Source organism: Nicotiana sylvestris, chromosome 12 (assembly GCF_000393655.2).
Source record: "Nicotiana sylvestris chromosome 12, ASM39365v2, whole genome shotgun sequence".
In the NCBI taxonomy this organism is placed as follows: domain Eukaryota; kingdom Viridiplantae; phylum Streptophyta; class Magnoliopsida; order Solanales; family Solanaceae; genus Nicotiana; species Nicotiana sylvestris.
In genome coordinates, this window is record NC_091068.1 from 36,649,131 (window position 1) to 36,673,831 (window position 24,701).

Genomic DNA, 24,701 nt, shown 5'->3' on the forward strand with positions numbered 1-24,701 from the left:
TTTTTTATTGATACAACTGCCCGTGGCAGACTGCGGCCATTCGCTTTTCATCAATCAGGGTTAACTGTTCCAGATGGGTTTTGACCCACTCACTATCCTCAATTTTAGCTTCAATAATAATCCGAAGAGAGGGGATTTCAACTTCTGCTGGTATTACGGCTTCAGTGCCATAAACCAATAAATAGGGGGTTGCTCCGACTGATGTGCGCACAGTTGTGCGACACCCCAACAACACAACGATAAATTTTCATGCCATTGCATGGAACTTTGGATCATCTTTCTCAGAATCTTCTTGATGTTCTTGTTTGCTACTTCGACACCGCCATTAGCTTTGGGCCGATAAGGGGTAGAATTTTGATTTGTGATCTTAAACTACTCACATATCTCCCTCATTAAATGACTATTCAAGTTCGCAACATTGTACGTAATGATAGTTGCAGGAATACCAAAATGGCAGATGATATTGGAATGCACGAAATCTACCACTGCTTTCTTAGTGACAGCTTTGAGAATAATTGCTTCAACCCACTTTGTGAAGTAATCAATGGCAACCAGTATGAATCTATGCCCATTTGAAGCTTTTGGCTTGATTGGCCCAATGACATCCATACCCTAGGCAACGAATGGCCATGGTGCTGACATAGGATGCAGTTCTGTAGGTGGTGCATGAATTAGGTCACCGTGCACCTGATACTGATGACATTTCCGGACAAAACTGAAGCATTCTTTTTCCATAGTCATCTAGTAATAGCCTGCTCGAAGGATCTTCTTTGTCAGAATGTATCCATTCATGTGGGGTTCACACACTCCTGCGTGCACTTCATGCATGATTCTTCCGGCCTCTTCGGCATCAACACATCTTAACAAGTTGAGATTTGCAGTCCTTTTGTACAAGACCTCACCACTCAAGAAGAAACCGCTTGCAAGCCGTCTAATGGTTCTCTTTTGGTCTCCATTGGCCTGTTCGGGATATTCTTTTGTCTTCAGAAATCTCTTAATATCATGATACCCTGGCTGAACATTTGGTTCAACCTCAACCGTATTGTAGTAACCATGCCTTTCTCGGATTTGGTTTTCCAACGGGTCAATGTGGAGATTTCCTGGATATGGCAACATCAAGGCCAAAGTAGCGAGTGCATCAGCTAACTCATTGTGAAAATGATGAATGTACCTGAACTCGACTGATTTGAACCGCTTGGTAAGATCTTCCACATGTTGTCTGTACGGAATAAGCTTGACATCTCGAGTTTTCCATTCTCCCTGAGCTTGTTGGATAATCAGATTCGAATCTCCCATGATTAACAACTCTTCCACATCATGGTCAATTGCCATATTCATACCCATAATACAGGCTTCATATTCGGTCGTGTTGTTTGTGCAGAAAAACCGAAGTCGGGCTGTGGCTGGATAGTGTTGACTAGTGGGTGAGATCAAAATTTCCCCAATCCCGATACCTTTTGCGTTCACAGCTCCATCGAAGAACATTTTCCATGCATTGGTTTCTTTTGACGTTACCTCGACTGAATTCACCTCCTCGTCTGGGAAGTAAGTACTCAAGGGTTGATATTCGTCATCAATAGGGTTTTTAGCCAAGTGATCTTCTAAAGCTTGGGCCTTCATCGTCGTGCGGGTGACATAGACTATGTCAAATTCAGTAAGAAGGATCTGCCATTTTGCTAACCTCCATGTGGGCATCGGCTTCTAGAATATGTACTTTAAAGGATCCAGCCTGGTGATGAGGTAAGTGGTGTAGGACAATAGGTAATGCCTAAGCTTTTGAGTGACCCAAGTTAAGGCGCAGCAAGTCCTTTCCAACAAGGTATATTTAGCTTCATAGCTTGAACTTTTTACTCAAATAGTAGATTGCCATCTCTTTCTTCCCAGTCACATCATGTTTCCCAAGGACACAGACGAAAGAATTCTCCAAGACTGTCAGATACAAAAACAAAGGCCTCCCCGGTTCGGCTGGGACTAAGACTGGCAGGTTCGACGGATATTTTTTGATTTTGTCAAAGGATTCTTGACATTCATCCGTCCATTTAATCGCTGCGTCTTTCTTCAACAACTTGAATATGGGCTCACATGTGGAAGTCAATTGAGCAATGAATCGGCTAATATAGTTTAACCTTCTCAGCAGGCTCATAACCTCTTTCTTGGTTCTTGGAGGAGGCAAATACCGAATAGACTTTATCTTTGTTGGGTCTAGCTCGATGCCCCTTCGACTGACTATAAATCCCAAGAGTTTGCCAGACGGAACCCCAAATGCACATTTAGCCGTATTTAGCTTCAAATCGTACTTACGTAGCCACTCAAAAAACTTTCTCAGGTCCCGAACATGGTCATCTTATGTTCTGGATTTGATGATCACATCGTCCACATACACCTCAATTTCTTGGTGCATCATGTCGTGAAAGATGGTAGTCATGGTCCTCATAAATGTTGCCTCGGTGTTCTTCAAACCAAAAGGCATGACCCTGTAACAATAGGTGCCCCAGGTTGTGGTGAAGGCTATCTTTTTCGCATCCTCTTCATCCACCAACACCTGATGATATCCTGCATAACAATCCACGAAAGATTGTATCTCATGTTTGGCACAGTTATCAACAAGGATGTGGATGTTTGGCAAATGGAAGTTGTCCTTGGGACTTGCTTTGTTCAGATCCCTGTAGTCCACACACACTCGAGTTTTCCATTCTTTCTTTGGCATGGGAACTATATTAGCCAGCCATGTGGTATATCGGATCACTCCCACCTTCAATAGTTTTGTGACCTCCTCTTTGATCTTGTCACTGATATCGGTTTTGAACTTCCTTTGCTTTTGCTGGACAGAAGGTAGTTAGGGTAAGTCGACAACTTGTGGACCATCAAATCGATACTTAATCCTAGCATGTCATCATAGGACCAAGCAAACACATCTTTGAATTCAAACAAAAGTTGGATCAATGCGTCCCTGGTTCTTTTATCTGTATGAATGCTTATCATGGTTTCTTGGACCTCCTCAGAACTACCCAAATTAACCGACTCGGTTTCATTTAAGTTTGGCTTAGGTATATTCTCAAATTGTTCCAATTATCGATTTATTTCCCTAAAAGCCTCTTCTTCATCGTATTCCAGTTCTTGGTTCATTATTTCACAATTAAACATCGTGTTTGGATCCGGGCATGAAGTTCGCAAGCATGTCATGTTATTTAAAGCCGCATTAATAGAACTGAAAGAAGAAATAAGAAAAAGTAACAAAAAATAAGAAAGAATAAAGAGAGACGAACGATGAAATATTGATTTCATTTCATTTAATTTTGAAGATAACACGGTTTACATTGGAATTTAAAGAAAATAACCTAAAAGAAACATCCGAGTTACACCCTGAAATAACTCATGATGTAGAAAAGGTGGCAAGACTGGACTACCGGTATTCCTGCCTAACTGGGAACTGAGTAGCCTTCCAGTTTTGCAACTTGGCATTGGGCCCCATGTACAACACCTCAGCGGTGCTCGAGCCTTCTCCCGGTTGGAGCATGTGGGTTTCATACAACATCTGCCTCATGGCTCTACATATGTCCTTAATATCCTCGGTCGTGAAGGCCTCATCATCTTCTTCTTCGTTGTACTTGAGCCTGACGAATATTTTGTAGAGATGTGGAACTGGCTGAGGTAACACCTAACCATTGCTCTTTCCTTCATTTTCCCATGTCACATCAGTTTTTGTGCCGCGAAAACCTACACCGAAGAAATTCTTGCTAGCAGGTAGAGTGATAGGTTATGTGATACCTTGCAATGATGCCCCGAGTCCCTTCCAGGATTATAACCATGCTTGATCATTTCAGCAGCGACCATGATGGATGCATTTGGCAGACAAGGTTGAGCACAAGGGCTTCCCTACTCACATTGATTTGCGACCACCATCTCGAAAGCTTGATAAACTATATGCTCGCTACCTTCTCTGGCTTCGAGACATGGGACTGATGGGTCCCGGTAAATTGACTGCTCGTCTTCTCCATGAACTACAATTTGCTGATCTTCATTTTCAAATTTCACCATCTTGTGGAGAGTAGAAGGTACGGTCCCTGCCGCATGAATCCAAGGTCTTCCCAAGAGGGATTTATAGGAAGTGTCCATGTCTAGGACCTGAAAGGTCACCTCGAAATCCGCAGGACCAATAGTCAAAATCAAATTGATCTCTCATATGGTATCTCTCTTGATTCTATCAAAGGCACGCACACAGACATTGTTAGGCCTGATTCTCTCAGTCCCAACCTCCATTCTTTGCAAAGTTGAGAGACGGCAGATATCAACTCCGGATCCACCGTCCAGCATGACTCTTTTCACATAGTAGACCTCACACTTAACTATCAAATGGAGGGCTCTGTTGTGGGTGGCCCCCTCCGGGGGCAAATCATTCTTGCTAAAGGAAATCTGATTGATTGCAAAAAATCTTTCCGCCATCCTTTCCAGTTGTTTGACAGTGGTTTCAATCGTAACATAAGCTTCATTGAGGGTTTTTATCAACACTTTATGTGCTCGGCCGAGCTTACCAACAAATACATGAGTGAAACCTGTGAAGGAGACTTCCAGAGTTGGTCTATTACCTCATAGTCCGCAGTTTTCATTTTACGGAATAATTCTTCAGCCTCTTCGGCACTAACTAGCTTTTAGACAGGGAAGCGCTTCTGCTTTGCACTGTTCACACCTCCCATATTAAGGTATTTCTCAGCTGGGTTAGTTTCATTTGCTTTACCTAGGACCTCTTTTCCCTTATAGGTTACTACCGCCTTGTTATAATTCCATGGGACGGGAGTAGGATCTGTCATGGGCCTCTACGGTGTGCGGCCAATAACCACGGGCTCATTCACCCTTGGTGAAATTACTGGCCCCCGTACCACATAGGTCCCATTAGGAATATACATCTTAGATCCCTTGTTCAGCTCGAACCTTCTTGGAGGGCTCAATGTCATTTGTTCTTTCCTATGACCCCAAGGAACATAAATAATGGCAACTTTTGGGGCTACTGCCTCAGTTTTGGTTTCCATTGTTGTGAGCCGGTAATGGGTTGTTGGTCACATTAGGAATTTCTTCATCCTTTAGCACTATCTGTTTTTGTTTTATGAGATTATCAACAGCCCTTTTCAAGGTCCAACAGTCTTCAGTGTCATGTCCTTCTGCTCCCGAATGGTAATCACATCGAGCATCGGCTCGGTAGGAGGGCGACTTCGGGTTTTGCCCAGTTTGGGGTACTGGTTGCAACAAACCCATTTGGACCAGTTTAGGGAAAAGACTAGAGTATCATTCATCAATAGGCATGAATTTATTCTCCTAGGTGGCTCCCAAGCACGGGCATTGTAGGGGAAGTTATTTTGTGGAGGTCGGGGATTATATTGAGCTTGGTGAGGAGGGTTGTTTCTAGGAAATAGAGCTTGGTTTTGGTTGAACTGTTGTTGTGGCTGAGCGTATGGTTATGCGTTCATTACTACGTACGGTTAAGGAGCCATAGCATATGCCACATCTTGATGAGGATAATAATGTTGTGGGGTGTTTGGAGAGAAGTAACCTCTGGGTGGACGGGGGTTCCTCAGACTTGAAGCTGCCATCGCCACCTCTTCTTTCTTCTTTATATTTGCTACACCTCCAGACTTGCCTTGAATTGCTTGAGATGTAGCTCATATGGCAGATTGTCTTAGTATGCGCCCTGTTTTCAGACCGTTTTTGACCATCTCACGAATATTGATGGCCTCAGCAAATGGTTTCCCCATTGTAGAGATCATATTCTGAAAGTAGTCAGCCTCTTGGTCTTGTAGAAAGACACTCACCATTTCTGTTTCATCCATCCGAGGCTTGATCCTGGCTGCTTGTTCGCGCCATTTAACAACATATTCTCGAAAACTTTCCGAGGACTTATTCTTGAGATTTGAAAGAGAATTCTTGTCGGGAGCTATGTCTATGTTATACTGAAACTTCCTGACAAAATCTCTAGCCAGATCGTCCCAAATGTGCAAACGAGACATGTTTTGGTCCATGTACCACTCAGATGGAATGCCGACTAGACTCTCTCCGAAATAAGCCATTAGGTGATATTCTTTTTTGCTTGTCCCTCGCAATTGATTGCAGTACCTCTTGAGATGGGCTATGGGATCCCCGTGCGCGTCATACTTTCCAAACTTTGGGGTCTTGAAACCCAGAGGCAAATGCACATGTGGGAACATGCATAGATCAACGTAGGATACGCTCTTTTGTCCGCTCAAACCTTGTATATTCTTAAGGTTCTATTCCATGCTCCTCATTTTCCAGGTAATTTCCTCTTGCTTGGGGTTCTTTGTAGCCTTATCCTGTCCCGTGACAAACTCATATAGGGGTTGTTGAGAGTAAGAATTGGTGGTGAACCGGGTAGGTTCTGGTGGAAAAGATGGTACTTGGAAGGTGAAAGATGATGGATCAAATCTTGGCCTAGGCAAAATGGGTTGTACCGCAGGCGAGGTTGGCGGTGCTGTAAATATGTTGGAGGCCACTCCCGAAACTACCTGGGGGTGAACCTCAGAAGGTGTTCTAGTGAAGTGAGCTGAGATGGTGGGGTATTCGGGTAGTTTATCGGGACATTAGAATTTCCACTTGCTCTGGGAAGTAACTCGGGGAAACCGGGTATGGCACTCGACGTCTCTCTACCATTGGACCAGGCGTCCCACATTTATAGCACGCGGAGGTGCATTGCACTATTCTCCACAGCTGTCGCTGATTCTGAGGTTGGGATAACCGATAGTGGGCTATCGTCTGAGATGGGAATTGTTGGTGGAAGACCTTCTAATGACTTTTCTATACTGCCTTGTGATCTTGTGAAATACGGGTGTGAAGCCAGGATACCACAAACCAACCACCTTAAAAACATAACCTATACTCAACAATAGACAACAAACCAGTTAGTTTGAAGAAATTAACACATAGGGAATCACACATTGAGGGTGTGATGCACCTATACAGTTAAATGTGTTTCTACATGTTTTGTAACGATTGCATGTCTCATCCCAACTTTTGTTTATCTCCCCGATCTTCTCTCTTGCTCTTTTTACACTTTCATTTTCTTTCTTTTTGTTTTTTCTACTGGTTATTTCCTTTCTACATTCCTCTCTTATTTAAGTTATTTACAAAACCATGACCGGATCTGATGAGGATTACCTACGTATCACGACGCTGCGTGAATTAGATCATCATGTAGTTCAAGAAATAAATGCGAAAAATAAGAAAACAATTTTTGGGGGGTTTCCAATTTTTCATTAATATAAACTCTACCGTTCTCTATTACAAAATACTTCATCATACTCTTTCTAGGAATTTAAAACTACAAATAGATTCGAAACATATTTTAAAACTAAAAACTGAAAGATAGACTCAAAAATAAAATCAGGAGTACATAAGTGCTTCCACTCTAGGGGCCCGTGGGACATCAGTCGGTCTTGCCATGGGCCTGCATGTAAGATCCCTGGAAGACGCTCCAAGTCACTCATTATTTGACGAACAAATGTCATTACCACAACAAAGAAAGTGGTTCTAGTCATGTCTTCACATTTATGACACTTCATGATGATGTAATCAACAATTGCTCTAACCCTCTCCTTGATGATACCCTTTTCTTAGAGCAAACACCCTATTTGCTGAGACCTAGCTTCTAGCACCTGGGTGTCATGGTGGTTTTGACCCTACAGCTGTTGCATATCTTCCTCTAGCTGGGACATTAATGTATAGCAATGTTCCCTTTCTGCTTTAAAGTTCTTAGCTTGTTTGGCCATCTCATTTTTTAGGGTAGTTATCTTTTTCTTCAACTTTGTGACTGTTCCCTCATATTTCCTTTTCAACTGCCGTACAAACTCCGCCCATCCCTCTGCGTTCTTTGTCAGCTATTGTCGGGCTCTTGTTAGATTAACCTTGGATATTTCTAAGTCATCCTGATACTCAGATACTTTCCTTCTAAGACCACTTGTGAGCCTTTCATCAACTCGGCTTCTTTCCTGATTCTCAGCAGCTATCTTCATTTTTTGGATCTGGGCTCGAAGGGCTTTGTTTTCTTGAGCCAGCTTCTTCTTTTCCCCTTTATCGACAATAGCTTGTACACTATTGTCAAATTTGAGATCCCTGATTTGTCCCTCCAATTTTCTTATCTTGGCCCTATAGCTTGTCTCTTTCGCCAACCAATCCCATTGCTCCCACGAATCGTCAGTGAACTGATAGACATGGGGTCTTTTAGTAGGCCGTTCGGGCTCTCGAGGAACTTGAAACCTTTTACCAAACCAAATCATGTAATCAGGGTCTAACCCACCTTTAGATAGGTCCCGCGCCCGAGTTTTTAGCTCTAGAAATCTACACTCATTCCAAATCTAATGAACTTTTCCTTCTGGGAATACAGCTTTCGGACCCAATTTGATGGCTTGTCGGCTCAAATTTTCGTCATGTGGGATAGTTTGGAACCTGCCTAGTTGGCGCAACACCCTGTGTGAAGTGTATGGCTGAATGCTCCGGAGACCCATTAAGATGAGATAGCACAGCTCGACTGACATGTAAATGACTTTAATGACAGGGAGCCAACCGAAAGTCCACTCAATTTTGTTCGAAGTTAAGGAACTCAAATGCGCAAACCAAGCCTTTTTATCTTCTGGAAATATGCAACCCACCACTCGGATTTCATATTCTTCGATACAGTTTAAACCATTCATGTCGTAGTTCATGTACCCCAAGCAATGAAAAAGATGTTCTTATATCCAAAGTTGTAGGAGCAAGTTACAGCCCTCGAAGAATTTTCCCCCTTCTCGGCAGATGGTTAAAGCTCGGTAAATCTCTGGTAAGATCATTGGAACAAGGGTTCCATTAGCTTTTTTAATCATGACGTCGGCCATTCCTACAAGACCCAATTCTATGTTTTCATCCTTTCTTGGGCATATTACCTAGGAATGCTGCTATAAAAGCCAGTACACGTAGTGCCTCCCATTTATCTTTGTTTCCTAAATGAGTTAGGCCAATATCCGGTGCCTCAAAACCATGGGGATTTCCATAACGCTGGTACAAGATGTGGAATGTGCAAAATCCTTCGGATAGATTTCCATCTTGAACCTCCCGATTGATGCTCAGCAGGTCTAGAAACTTGTAAGGAGTCACTATTCTTGGCACCACCGGGTACCGGCTTCTGAGATTCCCACTAAGACCGGCATAGCCTGCTATTTCCTCCAGCGTGTGGGTGAGCTCAAAATCAGAAAAGTGAAACACATTATGCGTCGGGTCCCAAAAAGGTATCAGAACCTCAACTACATCCAACCTTGGTTTGATTTTCAGAAGACCAACAAGACCGCCCAAAACTTTTACCACAGTACTCTGCTGACTTTTCCTAAGTCGTTCCACCACATATGGAGCTATAATGGGGTTTCTTCAAGAACTGTGAAGGGATCATTTTCAATTGTGCTCATCCTGCACATTTATTAGAGTGATTGGTTAAGAAATCATGATTTATTTTGACTCAAGAGAAAGTTATCATTTTTTTTTCAAAAATTTCCATTTCAAAACAAAAACTGCCTTTGCAAATACGGCCCTTCAGCACCTTAGGAATCATGATTTCTTGGGACATTTGTCTATTTAGACAAGAATGGCATCACCTAACTTATTTGCGACAAAACATCAAAATTTTTGTTCTTTTTTGGGTTATTTTTGCAAAAAAAATGGAGTTGGACCTGGTGGGGGTTGCCTACGTATCCCACATCCGGTGAGAACTAAACTTGCGTAGTTTAGGCAGCTTTGATATAATAAAAACAATACCAAATATTTTTTTTGAAGCAAAAAAAAATGTTTTTCTCTTTTCTCAAAATTTTGGCAGAGTTTCGGTACTTTTTGAACAGAATGTTTTTTTTCAAAAATAAGTAATTATCTCTCTCAGCCCTCAAATTGATTTTTCTCTCTCCAACTTTTCTCTACTATTCAAAAGCCGGTCAACATTCAATCCGAAGAAAATAAATGAACAAGTAGCAAGTAGAATGTATCAGGATGGTCTTTTTATTTCAGGTACACCTGTCCTAGACAAACCCGACTTGAGTCTCCAAAGTCAAATACACGTGATGCAAACAAGCGTTCCTACTAGGGATATGACAAGAGGCTTTGTTATACTAGGTTTAAAAACCTGGGTGTATTGTTCTACACCTAGCTTACCCGAGCGGACAGCTCGAGCCGGGGGGGGGGAGGAGCGTACTGGGAATACAGAAGCTTCACCGACTTTGCAACTTGTTCGAACCTCGTTCTAAAATTGGGATATGACTCTAACAAAAAAAGAAGTTATACGAAGTGTACACTTCCCATATAATTTAGAAGACTCGGAGAGAATAGGGTTTCGTAACAATTTATATATAGTCCAAACAATATCAAACCAGTAAAAAGCGACATTTAGCATATTAGGCTCAACATGTAAAAATCAGATAATAAATATAGCCAAGTATAATAATTATTCTAAGCTCGAATTCTTAAACCCTGAACAAAAGTTCTGGGTTTGGATCCCCAGCAGAGTCGCCACAGCTGTCACACCTCCTTTTTACTACCTGAGAGGGGATATAAGGGTATATGAGAGTTTTTTCAATTTAAGTAACATTATTCTAAATGGGATTATTTAAGTTGTTCAGAATCGCAACATGGGATAGTTCATTTGGTGTCCCAAGTCACCGATATATTTTAAAATCCCAAATCGAGGAAATTCGACTTTTATTTTTAAAGTCTGCAAACCAGAAATTCTAGATAAAGAATTCTGTTAACCCGGGAGAAGGTGTTAGGTATTCCGTGGTTCTGTGGTCCGAGCACGGTCGCTTAAACTATTTAAATTGGCCTATTATCCGATTTATTACATGTTTTAACCTATTTGTGCATTGTTAGCTTATTAACATCTTTTAAGAAGATTCAACATTATTTAAAACACGTTTTAAATCACGCTACATGAAATGCACCCGTGGTTTGCGACACATTCTATTTAACATTGTTGAGAATTAGGTCACATGAAATATACACCCGAAATTAAAATCACAACTACGTCACGGGAACCGTACCCGTAGCCATGATTGAATTATTTAAATAACGTGCCTAAAACAACTACGAAGTTTTAATAACATTTACAAGGCCGTGGAGAGTTTAATTGATGGCGCACCTCAATTTTACAAGGTTTGAATTAGTTTCAATGAGGTCCATGGGTTATTAAAAGGGAAAATGGCACACCTCAAATTTTTTACAAGAATTAACTAATTTTTACGAGGACCATGGGCTTAGGGGGTTTTATTTAGCATGGCACACCTCAAAATAGTTTTTAAAAGAAAGTAATTAACTAAAGCCATCTAAGAATTTCTTGTTTGAAACTAACTTAAACTTATCAAGAGTTAAATGGTTACAAAACAGGTCTTCTTTAGTCATTTTGGACAACGGGAATGGGCCAGCAGTGGTCTTTGAAATAAAATAGCTTTGAAGCTTCAATTGGGTATTCGACTTAGCCCACTAAATTACAAGGATTTTGGATACGTTACTAGATCTGACTAGGCAGCCCATATTGGGCTTAAATTTAGGCGGGCCCAGATGTTATATGCGTTTTATCAGGGCCTTTCTACCTCTAAGATTAATGGCAACTAAACATCCATTTTTGCTTAATTAAAACTAAAATCAAGGTATGGAAATCAAATGGTCGTTCAGCTTTTAAAAAAAATTAACCACACAATTTTCAAGGCATGAGAAGTATATACTTGAAACATGATTAAAAGAAAAATAAAAACATCTGGATTTGGGCTCAAGACCCAGGCCCAATGGCCTAGGTCCGATATTCTTTTAGTGGGTTAGCATTTAGTTGGGTCTCATGTTCAACCCCCTTTTACCCTTGCGGATTGGGGCCCTCAACCCAGCCTATTTCACAACTACAATTACGAATACTATTATGGGTTATTCATACAAAACTAAAGTCTTACTTATTACAGTACTTCATACAAAATCGAAATTTTAAAGAAAATCTATGAATATTACATGATACCCTATTAAATCCATATAATGCTATTATGATTACTAATCTGCTATAAAGCTTGTTTCATTGATGAACCAATAGACAGCCTGGTCCCTTGGACAATTGTTTATCCGTCAAAGCTGGGCCTCTCACATAAAAAAAACTAAATTTCAGTAAATTCAAACAATGGAAATTCTTAAAACTTTTAACCTTAAAACCTACTGATTTGAGTCAACTAGTGACTCAAATCTTTAGGATTTGGTTAGTGGTTTGCAAATAGAGCCTCAAATTACCTCAAGACACTATATCTATTAGAAGGAGGATAGTAACAGCAATGAGTTAAAACACAGTACTACTGGAACTTTCAATTCTTAGCCCTTTAACCCAATGATTTGGCTAACTAGTAACCAAACCCACATATTACAGTTCATAGATAACCAACAAAGTTTCGGTGACATCAAGTAAACAAGTTGTACATTTAACTGAAAGAAAAGGAAAGGGAAAGACATGACTTCAAGCATCCAAAAAGATTACATGATTCAAGCAGAATGTTTAGCTGGAAACATCGTTGGACAAGGTCATTTTAGAGTAATGACTGCTACACACTCATGTACCAACTCAATTCGTTTATACCATATTTATTCAAATTTTAAGTTCACAGAATAGCAAATAACAAGGATACCATCATTGTAGTCAGGACACTAACATGAAAAAGAACAACTATTCATCACAAATAACTTGAAACTTTGATTCTCATACCATTCTAACAAAGCTCATTACATGAAGGAGAGTTGGGTTCAAATACCTTGAAACAAACAACAATAAGAACTAGTGAATGCTAGAACATGAAAGCACTGATTGAAAACACTTGAAATGAGCAGGGAGAAACAACAAAAATCTAGCAGCCCAACAGTCAAATGGAAACCCAAACTTTCAAACCCAAAACAAAAACACTTGAACTCAGAAATCTTCTAGTAAATAAACCAGAATAAACCCCTATTTCAAACCATGTTTACAACTTGTGAAGAATTAAAGAATGAGAGAATTTTGAAGCTTTTAATTTATATTTCTAAAGTCTGAAACTTTCAGAAAAGAGAAGGAACTTTCGTGTCGAGAATCATGCTCAAAATCTATATGATCTGTATAGAAAATGGTAGCATATATAGGTACCAAAGATGCCATGTGCATGGAGGAATTATTCCTCAGCCAAAAAGCATATTCTAAACAGAATTGGACAGTTGGTTTTTCCCCATTGGTTTCAGTACTTTGTACTAACCAAATGAGACCAACTGCCCCTATTTCTAGAGTGTTCTGATATTTTCAAAATTGGAAAAACCTCAAATGCCCTTCTAAAGCTTGCTTATTACAGCCCCTGCCTAAAATTTCTTTGTTCACTTAGGTCCCTAGGGTTCCTAATTGTGAAAAAATCAGAACTAACATCCTAAGGCCAAAATCAATACACACGAAAAGATCAAAGAAGAGACTATTGAGCAAACAAACTTTAAACTAAAAATAAAATGAATTTGCATGAGCAGAATCCGAAAAGTAAAACAAATGCAGAAGAAATAATTTAAACCTAATTTAATAGAAATGAGACAAACACGGATGAAAGATTTAATCCTAATATTAGCATGAAATTCAAAGGAAAATTATTAAACCTATGCACAAGTAATGAAAATTGGGAAACAGAAAAACAAGAACTTAACCATGCAGCCAAATTGACAGTGGAATCAATTGAAAACAAACTTTAATTTAAACTAAACATGATTTAATTAACCTAAATGCCCCGAATTTCATTAAAACAAATAACTAAGTGAACTTAAATCACTAAAATTCAAATGAACCAAGCAACCAAAACAAAATTGACACCTAAGTAGTATAAGTAAAAATATCTTACTAAACAAGAAAAGAAAAAGTAGGAACAAAATAATTTAGGCTAGAACAAACTGGACAAGTAAAGTGAATCAAATAGGCTGACTAAAGCTATACGCAATGAACTAAATGTAGAGAAAAAGAGATGAAGATGACATTCAGAAAAAAAAAGAAGGCAGGAGGGCATAGAGAATTACCTAAAAAAAAGTCGAAAAGATCTTCAAAAACAACACAGGATTGATTGCAGGGTCTAAATCTTCGAAATGAATCAAAATTAATGTTAATCAGTTGTTCTTGCCAAGAACAAACTGACTAGCATGCATTTCGAGCAATTCCAAACTTTGAAACCAAATCAACTAGGGATTTCTGACTTTTCCATGGATTGGAAATTTGGGGTTTTTGGCAGGGGTATTTGGGAAATTAGCGGTGAAAATATGATGAGGGAAGGTCGAGGATGATGGAGTGTAATTTTGGGGTCACTTAGGAAAATTAGGGTTTTGACCGTATTTCGATCTAAGATTCAGAAAAATCTTCAGGGATTTAAGTGGAGCTAGTCGGAGATTGGGAAGGGGGATGTCATGAGCATTCTGTGGTGTGAAGATGGGGGTGATAGAGCACTGCTGCCGGCGGGCGATTTGCGGCGGAGGCGGCTAGGATTTGGGTTCGCTGAGAGACGAGAGAATGAATGAGGGGTCTTTAGGGGTAGAGGGGTCTCCGTTTGGACAGTTATATTGATTTTGGGTAGGGAGTTGTGAGCCGGTGGATCAAGAAAATCCAATGCCTAGGATTAAAGGGTGATGAAATAGTGTCGTTTGGGGTTAGACGGGGCTGGACCGGGTTTGGCAAGGATTGGGTTGGGTCAAGGGGAATTTTGGACGGGTTTGGGCAGGTTTGGATATTAGGATCAGTCAAAAAAAATAAGAAACCAACTCTTTTAATTAAAAAATCCTAACAATTTAAAAATACTAAGTTATCTAAAATGTGAAATTAAAATATTTAACTAATTATAAAAATTATAAACATCAATTAATTATAAAAAATCAATAAGCTAAAAATTAAAGACAAAAAATGTAAAAAAATGCGATATTTTTGTGATTTTCAAATTTCTATAAAACATATAATTACTGATTAATTCTAAAAATATAAAACAAATCCTAAATTCAAAACACATGATATTTTTTGTATTTTTCATAATTTAAATAAATTAAACATGCACAAACAAAATGCAAATAATTAAGAAAAATTCTTTACAAATTCCTAAAATGGCAAATAATTAACAGAAAACCTATTTTCTTTGGATTTTATAGGAGTATTTAATATCGGGAAAAAATCACATGCTCACTGCTATTTAGGCCTAGTCTCCGGGTTGGGCCCTGATTCAAGCTTACCTGTCCTCCGATCTCCCGTGCCTGCATGGGCGTATGGTGATTGTCCTTATTCCTTGCCCGTGGGAATTTGTATTCCAACTATCTCGGATCCAGTCTCCGAGTCGCGTTGCGACTCGAGCCTTAATTGACACTCAAGTTTTTTCGTGCCTACATGGGTGGGAAAAGATGGCCCTTGAGCTTCAGGTCGAAGCGGCCTTTTAGGTGTGTGGCCCGAAGGGTTGTTTGGCTGGCGACAATGGCTCTTACGATTTTTCCCGTGGGCATTTTTGTAGGCTTTGTTTTCCTCTCGTTAAGGTCTTTTTTTTAAATGATTTTGCCTGACCCGTCGTCGGTTCTGGAAGAACCTTGATTTTAAGTCGTTAGCAGCGATGTTCGAGCACCTCGTAAGGTTTTTAGCTCGTAGGACGAGTAGCTCGAAGCTTTGTGTTTTTGGAGCTGACATGGTCGAAGCCCGTTTGGCTATTGATGGAAGCCTGTTTTAACCAGTTCTTTTCGAAGTATATTCGAAGTAATGGCCTATGATTTTGTTAGCGACAGTCGCGTGTCCCCGATTCGCGTTAATTTGGTTGGAGCAACCATTTTGACCATAGTCATATGTGTTTGGCTAGAGCCATTTTTGATCCCAAGTGATAGTTTAGGTGTCTACACCGAGGCTATGCCCTTTCGGGACTCTTACAAATGCGACATATAGCCTAAACTTTTGGATTGATTTTTATACCTATAGGAAGGTCTTACAAAATTTTCATGCCTGTTGAGGTCTTACAGTTTTCCATGACTATTGAGGTCTTACAGTTTGTCATGCATGTTGAGGTCTTACAGTTTGTGTTGCTATGTAGAGTAGATCTGGTTATACCGAGTCTGCCCACTCGGGGTCTTACAGCTTTGGGTTTTCAAGTGTTCGGCAATTAGAGACAGTCTCCGAGACATTGAGTTTGCTTCGGCTCGAAGGCTGTTAATCTTGATCTCGGAGTTACCATGATAAGGCTTTATGAGCCCGGTGTTTCGACCCTGGGGTCGTGCGGGTGCCAAATTATTGATGCTAAGTCTTCGAGTATTTCTAGACGCATTTGGCGGGGCAACCCATACCGTGGATGTGCTGAAATTCCTTTCTTGGAGTGTGAGATGCTGAAAGATATTCTTTTATTGCTTGGCGTAAACGCATATCATTTCGTTGTTGTGAGCTCGGCCCGCGCGGGCGCAGCTCTTTGGACCGTTTGGCCCGGTACAAGATTCCCTATTGAGGCTCAGTCTGCCGTTCCCGGCCCTTCCGAGCGGACGACGCCTACATAAAAAGGGGGTTTTCCTTCATCGTTTGATTGGAGAAGAAGGCCTGTGATCTTGTTGGATCCTCCTCAGGGGTACATTTCTCCGGTAAGTACCTTGCTGGCGAGACCCTCTTTGGGGCGGAAGTCTGGTCGAGGGGAAAGAGAATTGCGGTTTCTATTAAGGCCTTGAGGTCTCTGGGCAAATTTAGAACTCCTGAACGCCCTGACCTGATGTCTGCATACAGTTTAGTGAAAAATAACGAAGGAGGGAGGTAGTTTTTCTTTACCGCGGGATGTGTAGGCAATGTGTCATGTGATGCGGGATTTCCCCTTGTCGCTTATTGCCTCCTGCCGATGGTTTTAATTCTGTCCCTTGTGTGAGATTTCAACTTTTTGGCGAAGTGGGGGCATACCTGTCCTCAGGTGATGCGCTTGTGGTCATCTGGATATGGCGTCTGTGCCTTGCGCCTCCCTTGATGACATGGAACTTGGCGTTCCGGCCTGGGCCAGTCATGTCGTACTAAGAAAATGGTCTTTCTTCTTGTCGTAGCGATTGCCGTTTAGAATCTATCAAAGATTCGAGAGGTGGTTGTGTTTTGACCCGGCGGTCCAAGTCGCCCCATCATCCTTGGCCTGTTAGTGCTGATCGAGCCACCTACACTCATGTGTATATGTTTTATTTAAAACGGATCGAGTGAGGAAGAAAGTTACTGGTGCATCATCGTGAGGTCGAGATGAGGTCTTGGTACCCTATTTGTTGAGTGCAAGGGTGTCCTTGGGGGTATATCCCCAGATCTGCCTTTCTCCGGTGGCGAGAAATTTCGCTCTCCCTTTTACAAGTCCTTAGAAAGGGTCGTCGCTCCTCTACTATCATGGTAATGCGCTGCAGCCCATTTGTTTCGTTCCTCCTGGCCGCCTTCTGTACTGGGGACTAAACTTGAATTCGATCGCTCGTCAGTTTCTGGTGGTGATTTTTGTTGAGAGGCTTGGCGTCTTTCCTTCGAAGCTGGTTGTTGTCTTCGGCCCCGTAGCCACGCTTGCTATGTAGTTCCTGCATCATGTCGTGATTCCTTTGAAAGGATTTCGACCGAATTTTTCCGATCCATTTGACGTCTCCGGTTTCGCCTACGACAAACATAATGTTTGGTATATGGATGTGGAAATTGTATTCTGACGGGCAAGGCGCCCTTGCCGACCATACGTCCTCGTCGAATTTGGCTTTGTCATCAATTCCTTTTGGATGTTGCCCTCGGCCCATTCTCCGATCATTGTGAGGTAGATAACATCTCTGGGCGTCCCTCCTGTCTACGGCTCACGGGCAGTACCTTCTTTTGTTTGGCATTGGTTTCTTTGCCATGAGCCTGTTTGAGTAAGGTGAGCCCGAGAGGGCTCCCAGATGGCCATCCACGACCCTAATTTGTGACTGATGACGGGTACGGGCATCCGACCAGGTCTTGGCTGGGTACGTAATCAAGTTTTGTTTGAATTGCCTTGAGATCGTCGGTCTTGGGTTGTTTAGGCAATGAGTGAAGGCCTGTGTTGCCCGTCATCTAAGGCTAGGGGAAATCTCGTTCGTTCCACCAGAAAATAAGGTGTGAATTCCTATGGCATTTCATTCTCCCTTGGTTCGGCCCTGGATGTGTCGGGCTCTCTCGTTGCTGCTTCGATGGTATCGGCGTGTGTCTTTACAGAGGAATCTGTCGGTATGGTAGGCGAGTTTATGGGATCGGGCGCTTGGTTATGACACCACATCATGGTTCCTTATGAAAGTGTTTCCCTGAACCTCTTCGATAAGGCAGGCTCAAACTCATCATCTCGTGGGTCGTTGCCTTTTCTCGCGCATGTATAGGCAGTGATGTGTTCGTTTGGATCTGAGGTCACATTGTACTTTTTGAGCTCTAGCGTTCTGGACTTCTTTGAAATGGGTTCCGGGGCCGTTTCCTCGTGGAATGGCTGTTGCACGAACTTCCTCAAATCTACACCTTCTAGGACCGGGGGTGCGCCCGAGATTTGGTCAACTCTGAAGTTATAGGTTTCGACCTTCTTTTCATTGGCTGCTATCATTTTCTCACGTGACTCAATCCTTTTGGTGAGATCCTCCAGCATTTTTTCTTTGGCAGGGTCGACTACCGATCCGTTACTGCTTGATCTCTTGGGTACTTGCTCGGCGGGGGGAGCTGTTTCTGGTGCCGCTGTGCTAGGAATCTTCGGATGGATTTGTAATCGAGCGATGGACAACTATTGTGCCTGCAACATTTCAAAAATAACATGAAGATTAAATTCTTATTCTTCCCGGGCTAGGGTTTTTTGGACTTCCTGTTAGTTGCCATGTTGTATGCTTTCGTCGGTGTGTGAGGTTTCATCGACCTATTGAGTGTCTTGCAAAACCGCACCCGTCGGAACCGGTCTAGGTATGTTATCGGGGTTCCGCAGTGGCGCGCCAATGACTGGTTCAGCCATACCATTTTCTCCGTGGTTTTCGAGGTTGCCATTCCCGACTCTGTTTACCGAGCCAGACATTTTTACCTGAAATCAAGAGATCTTGGACAAGAAAAAGTGTGAAAGATAACTTGCGTTTTTGTAATGGAACCAGCAAGAAAATAATCACTATTATTTTTAGCCCGACGGTGGGCGCCAAACTATTTACCGTGAAAATGGTATCAACAATTGAATTTATAAATGGAATTCTAAAAATAAGTGATGTATTTTTATGCTAGTTGTTAGAGCAGATGGTGCTAAGACTATGAAGTTTAATGACAATATACAAGATAAAACGGGGCAGTAATCAAACCAAGGGGCTTGCTGCCCTAGCTTCGGACTGGTCGATGGAGGACCTCGAGGTCGATATTCGGCTCAATCTCGAGCTATAGGGGGTAGTTGGGAATGGGATAACAGTAAATATATTATTAAACAAGGCTCTTTATGGCCATTACCTAGCAATAAATGAAGAACAAGTATGAAAACTATAGACGCTAAGAGTGGTCTCGAGCTAATAAGAACGAGAAAGTAGAGAGAAAAGAGAGAGAGAGAGAGATATTATTGATCTTGTGAAGAAATAGTTGGAACAACATCAGCCCCTTATAAAGTAGTGTAGGTTCCCTTTATATAGGAGGGGAACCCGGTTACAGTACAACATGCATCAATTGTAAAGTATAGAGATGGGACGGCTAGACGCGACGTTTCGGAATAGGCTCTGGATAGGCCGACTCTGTTAGACTTAGTCGTGCGCCTTGGGAACTTCCCTTTCCATTCTAGCCTCGACCTTTGTCCTCTTCGAGTCGGCCTCGATGAACTCCGAGGGAGGGGACTCGGTCGCAGCACCACGTCTTCGGGCTCTCGAGGCATTCTCCGAAAATGTCCAAATAGCGAGGAATTAAATCCTTTGATTTTGCCGCGTACAAAAGAAATGCCTATATCACTTCTAAGACTGAATAAAGCTACTATTTCGCTTTGCAAACACAGGGCAAGTTCTAGGCATCAAATGCAGAGCATAGAATACAATACAACTCACACACACATGGCACATGAATCACTCCAGATTGGCTTATCAATACACTCTCATTGAGTACTCAAATCAGTTACAAGCATTTTAAGGCACTCTAACAAGAATCAACAACTGAGACTAAGCGTCACACTCTAGTGTCTATTGGGTTCAGGTGTTTCAACGCTAAGGGATTCTTTTCCTATCTCGGCTCATAGCCCATCAGTACCAACTAAAAACAAGAAACAAAATAAACAAAAACTAACTATACCCGGTTCAAGCAAAACTCTTGGAAAAGAACCGCGGCCCAAAGAAAAACCAAAGGGGAGTTACTAAACTACCTAAAACAGAAAATATTTTTTATATTTTCTTTAGACTCACTTCCCTCAAGAATACTGTCTAAAAGATCCGTCATCAGGAAGACTCCAACACATTTTTTTAAAGGTTGACTTAGACCCTCAAGAACCCCCATCGAAAGACATCCGTCGTCGGGACAAGTCGACTTACCTAATTTGACTGCTACTCAAAACCACAAAAACAAAGAAAACATAAAACAATCAAGTTCTTACATATACACACACACATTGAAGTATCCCCCAACCCACACATGAAGAGAGGACATGTCCTCATGGCATGCAAAATAAAGAACAGTGAGGTAAAGGAACTTCCCTGATGACCAATCTTGATCCGAGACAGTCCCCTGGTCCAGATGACATTTACGACCCAGATCTCGCAACCAGCTCAATATTTTCTTCTCAGATTTAACCTGTGTTTACCGTGAAAATGGAACAACAATTAAATTTGTAAATGGGATTCTAAAAATACGTGATCTATTTTTATGCTAGTTATTAGGGCAGATGATGCTAGGAATATAAAGTTTAAATATGAAATGCAAGCTAAAACGAGGCAGTAATCAAACTGAGGGGCTTACTGCCCTGGCTTCGAACTGGTCGATAGAGGACCTCGAGGTCGATACCTAGGCTCGATCTTGAGCTATCAGGGGTAGTCAGGAATGGAATAACAGTTAAGATATAATTGAACAAGGCTCTATATAGCCAATACCAAGCAATAAATGAAGAACGAGCATGAGAGTAGTAAATGCCAAAGTGGCCTCGAGCTAATAAAAATGAGCGAGTTAGAGAAAGAGACAGAGAGAGATATATATTATTGATCTTATGAAGAAATAGTTGGAGCAACATCAGCCCCTTACAAAGTGGCATGGACTCTCCTTATATAGGAGAGGAACCCGTCTATAGTACAACATGTATTAATTGTAAAGTATGGAGACGGGATGGCTAGACGCGATGCTTCGGCATGGACGCTGGATAGGCTAGCTCTGTCAGACTTAGCCATGCGACTTGGGAGCTTCCCCTTCTGTTTTGGCCTCGACCTCCGTCTTCTTTGAGTCGGGCCTTGATGAGCCCCAAGGGAGGGGACTCGGTCGTGGCTCCACATCCTCGGGGTCTCGAGGCATTCTTTCAAAATGACTTGATAGCAAGAAATTAAGTACTCTGATTTTTCCGCATACAGATATTCTTAATTTCCCAGAACGAAGCAACGGTAAATGATTTTGACACCTGACTCCTCGAGTTTGTTACGACAATGTCACACCAATGATGCAACATGTGGCGCGATCATTTGTGGCAACCGGGGTGTCCCATGGACTTGTGTATTTTGACATCATTCAAAGCACTACTGACTCCCATTCTCAAAGGTGAATGTACCGCCGTCGATTCAGTTTTTCAAGAACGCAGTAACTACATCCGCCAGTCAATCTTCCAAAGCCTCGATGACCGTGTCGTTACCCCCTATAAATGGGGGTGCATTGGCATTATTTTTCCTATCCTAATACCTTCGTTGGCTCATTTGCCAACTTCTTCTTATCATCTTCTTCTATCCTTGAACATTATGCCTGGGGATCATGGCCTTAAGGACGTTTGACAGAGCTCTCGTAGGTTGTGTTGTGGCCTCTTGTCGGGATTCTCTTTGTCGAGCATGACCATGTTGTCCCGTCACTGCTGTGGTCGCTGTTATGTTCGCCGCTGTTGTTATTGTTGGCCGAGATGATGATAGATGGGGAATATGTTCTCCCTTTTTGTAAACAGTCATTCAGACTATGCACCACTGCTCACTCTTCTACTTAGGCCTGGTATGGCACTTCATCCCTTGGGTTTTTCCTTTCCCAAGGGATAAAATGGCACTACCGGCCGTTGAGGCTGGGGCCCGCCGAATCTTTAACCTTTGGCTTTGGCTGGCCATGTCTCTTTTCTCTAACTCCTTTGCATCCCCTCCTTTTCCTCTTCTTCATCTTTTCCCTCGGCGGGGATCCCCCGGGGGATTGAGCTAGGAACCTAGAGGAGGCGGCGGTCGAAGGAGTCGCCCTCAAAGATGTGTGCTCGAGGGGCGACGCTCGGGGTTGCTGATACCAGAGATGGACCTTCAAGGATGAACCGGGCTCTCCAGTTTCATCACATGTACATCCTTCCATTCCTCCGCTTCTGTGTAGAGATCCTCTATAGGCTTGTGTAATTGTACGTAAGGACCTCTCGAGGGCTATTGTACATGGAAATATATGAATATGAAGATACTTCCTTGGTTTCTATTTTCAACTTTTGTCCTATTATTGTACGCTTTTGTGCCCTTCTGTGACAATCTGGTCAGTCGCCTCACGAGTTACTGCTCCATTTCCCCCATTTTAGCTTCTTTACGCTTCGTTATCCTTGTTTTATGTGATCGAGTTTATTATTTCGAGTTCGGAGAGGATTTGGTAAGAAATGAGACACTTAGTCTCTTTTAAGAAGGCTTAAGTTAGAAAAGTCAATCGGATGTTGACTTATGTGCTAGAAGGCTCGGAAGTGAGTTCCGATGGTTCGGTTAGCTTCTGGAGGTGATTTGTGACTTAGGAGCGCGATTGGAATGGGTTTTGGAGTTGTAGAGAAGATTTAGGCTTGAATTGGCGAAATTGATATTTTGGCAAATTCCGGTTGATAGGCGAGATTTTGATATAGGGGTCGGAATGGAATTCCAAGAGTTGCAGTAGTTTCATTGTGTCATTTGGGATGTGTGTGCAAAATTTCAGGTCATTCGGACGAGATTTGATAGACCTTTTGATCAAAAGAATAATTAAAGAATTCTTGGAGTTCTTAGGCCTGAATCCTATGTTAAATTGGTGATTTGATGTTGTTGTGAGCGTTTCGAAGTTTTGAGCAAGTTTAAACGATGTCATGAGATGTGTTGGTACAATTGGTTTGAAGTTTCGGGAGTTTCGGGTAGGTTCCGGGATGTTTTAGTGCAAATATCATAGCTGTAGCAGGTCTACAGGGGTTGCAGGCCCCAGAACTCACCCATGCGGTCCACACAAAAATGAGTGCGCCCACGGTGAGTGCTGCGCGGCCCGCACAAAAGCGGACGCGGCCACGGTAGGTGTCATGCGGACCGCACAAAATGGTGTGCGCCGCGGTGGGGAACGATCCGCTGGTCCTACTTCGGAAGCTCATATCTTTTGATCAACAAGGGATTTTAGGTTATTCAAAAACAAATGTTGTATCCCTTCGTGTCTAGTTTCCCGAAAGGTAAAGATATCGCAATTTGGACATCTGTAGCAAATGTTATGGCTAAAATACTAAAGCATGTCACTGCAGAGGGAGGCCAGTGCGGCCGCACGTTGCCTTTGCGCGGACCGCATGAGTTTTGGTGCGGCCCGCGGTAGCTGAACCTGAGGGGTACCTATAAATACAAGGGTTTGGGTTTTATTTAATATTTTGACCTAGAGAGCTCGAATTTTGGCGATATTTCGAAGGTTTTTCAAGAAATTCATCGAGGTAAGTGATTTTAACTCAGATTTGGTTAGAATACATGAATCTATCACTGAATTCATCATTTAATTCGTGATTTGAGATGGAATTTGGGAAGAAAATTGTGAAACCTTTCAAAAATGTAAAATGATGATTTGAAGGACCAAATTATATCGGAATTGGATAATTTTGGTATGGTTAGACTCGTGAGGGTAAGAGAATTCTGAAAATTTAAATTTTACCCGATTTTGAGACGTGGGCCAAGGGCTCGGGTTTTGCTAATTTCGAGATTTCTGATATTATTCGAATGTTTTCGCTTGGGCTTTGTTTGCTTAGCATATTGTGATGTATTCATTCTGATGTTGGATAGATTCGACGCACATGGTGGCCAATTCGAGGGGAAAACGTGTCGCGAGCTAGAGAATTAGCCAGTTCGAGGGGAGTAATGGTTGTAAATGATGTCCTGAGGGTTTGAAACCCCGAATTGCACATCGTAGTGCTATATTGAGGCAAGATACGCGCTGGATGATGAGCGTGGGGTATTTCACCACTGTGGATTGTGACTTGGTCCATCCCGATTGATGACTTTATTGAATATTTGACTGAAATTCATTTGTTATCATCATGATTTGGGCTGATTTCCATATTTGGGCTTCGTGCCAACTATTTGAACCCTCCGGGGATTTTTATCACTGTTTCCTTACTGCTTGACTTATTATTTGAACTTAGTCCTGTTGATATCTACTGTTTTACAAACTCAACCACTTTTACTCAGATTTGAAACTTAAATGATATTTCTACATCATGTTTTGGGCTGAGAACTACTGTTTTACTAATGCCCAAGGGGCTTATGATGATTTTTGGACTGAGTGAGGTCGAGGGCCATATGTGAGGATATGCTGAGTGATATGAGGCCGA

At 41.8% G+C, this 24,701-nt stretch overlaps 1 protein-coding gene across 1 annotated transcript; it reads right to left on the reverse strand.

The window, feature by feature from the left end:
• Positions 1-741: 741 nt before the first annotated feature.
• On the reverse strand, positions 742-1,695 carry LOC138882911 (uncharacterized). Its single transcript, XM_070163555.1, has one exon. The coding sequence runs from the start codon at positions 1,693-1,695 to the stop codon at positions 742-744; it is 954 nt and encodes a 317-aa protein (XP_070019656.1).
• Between the last annotated feature and the right edge of the window lie 23,006 nt (positions 1,696-24,701).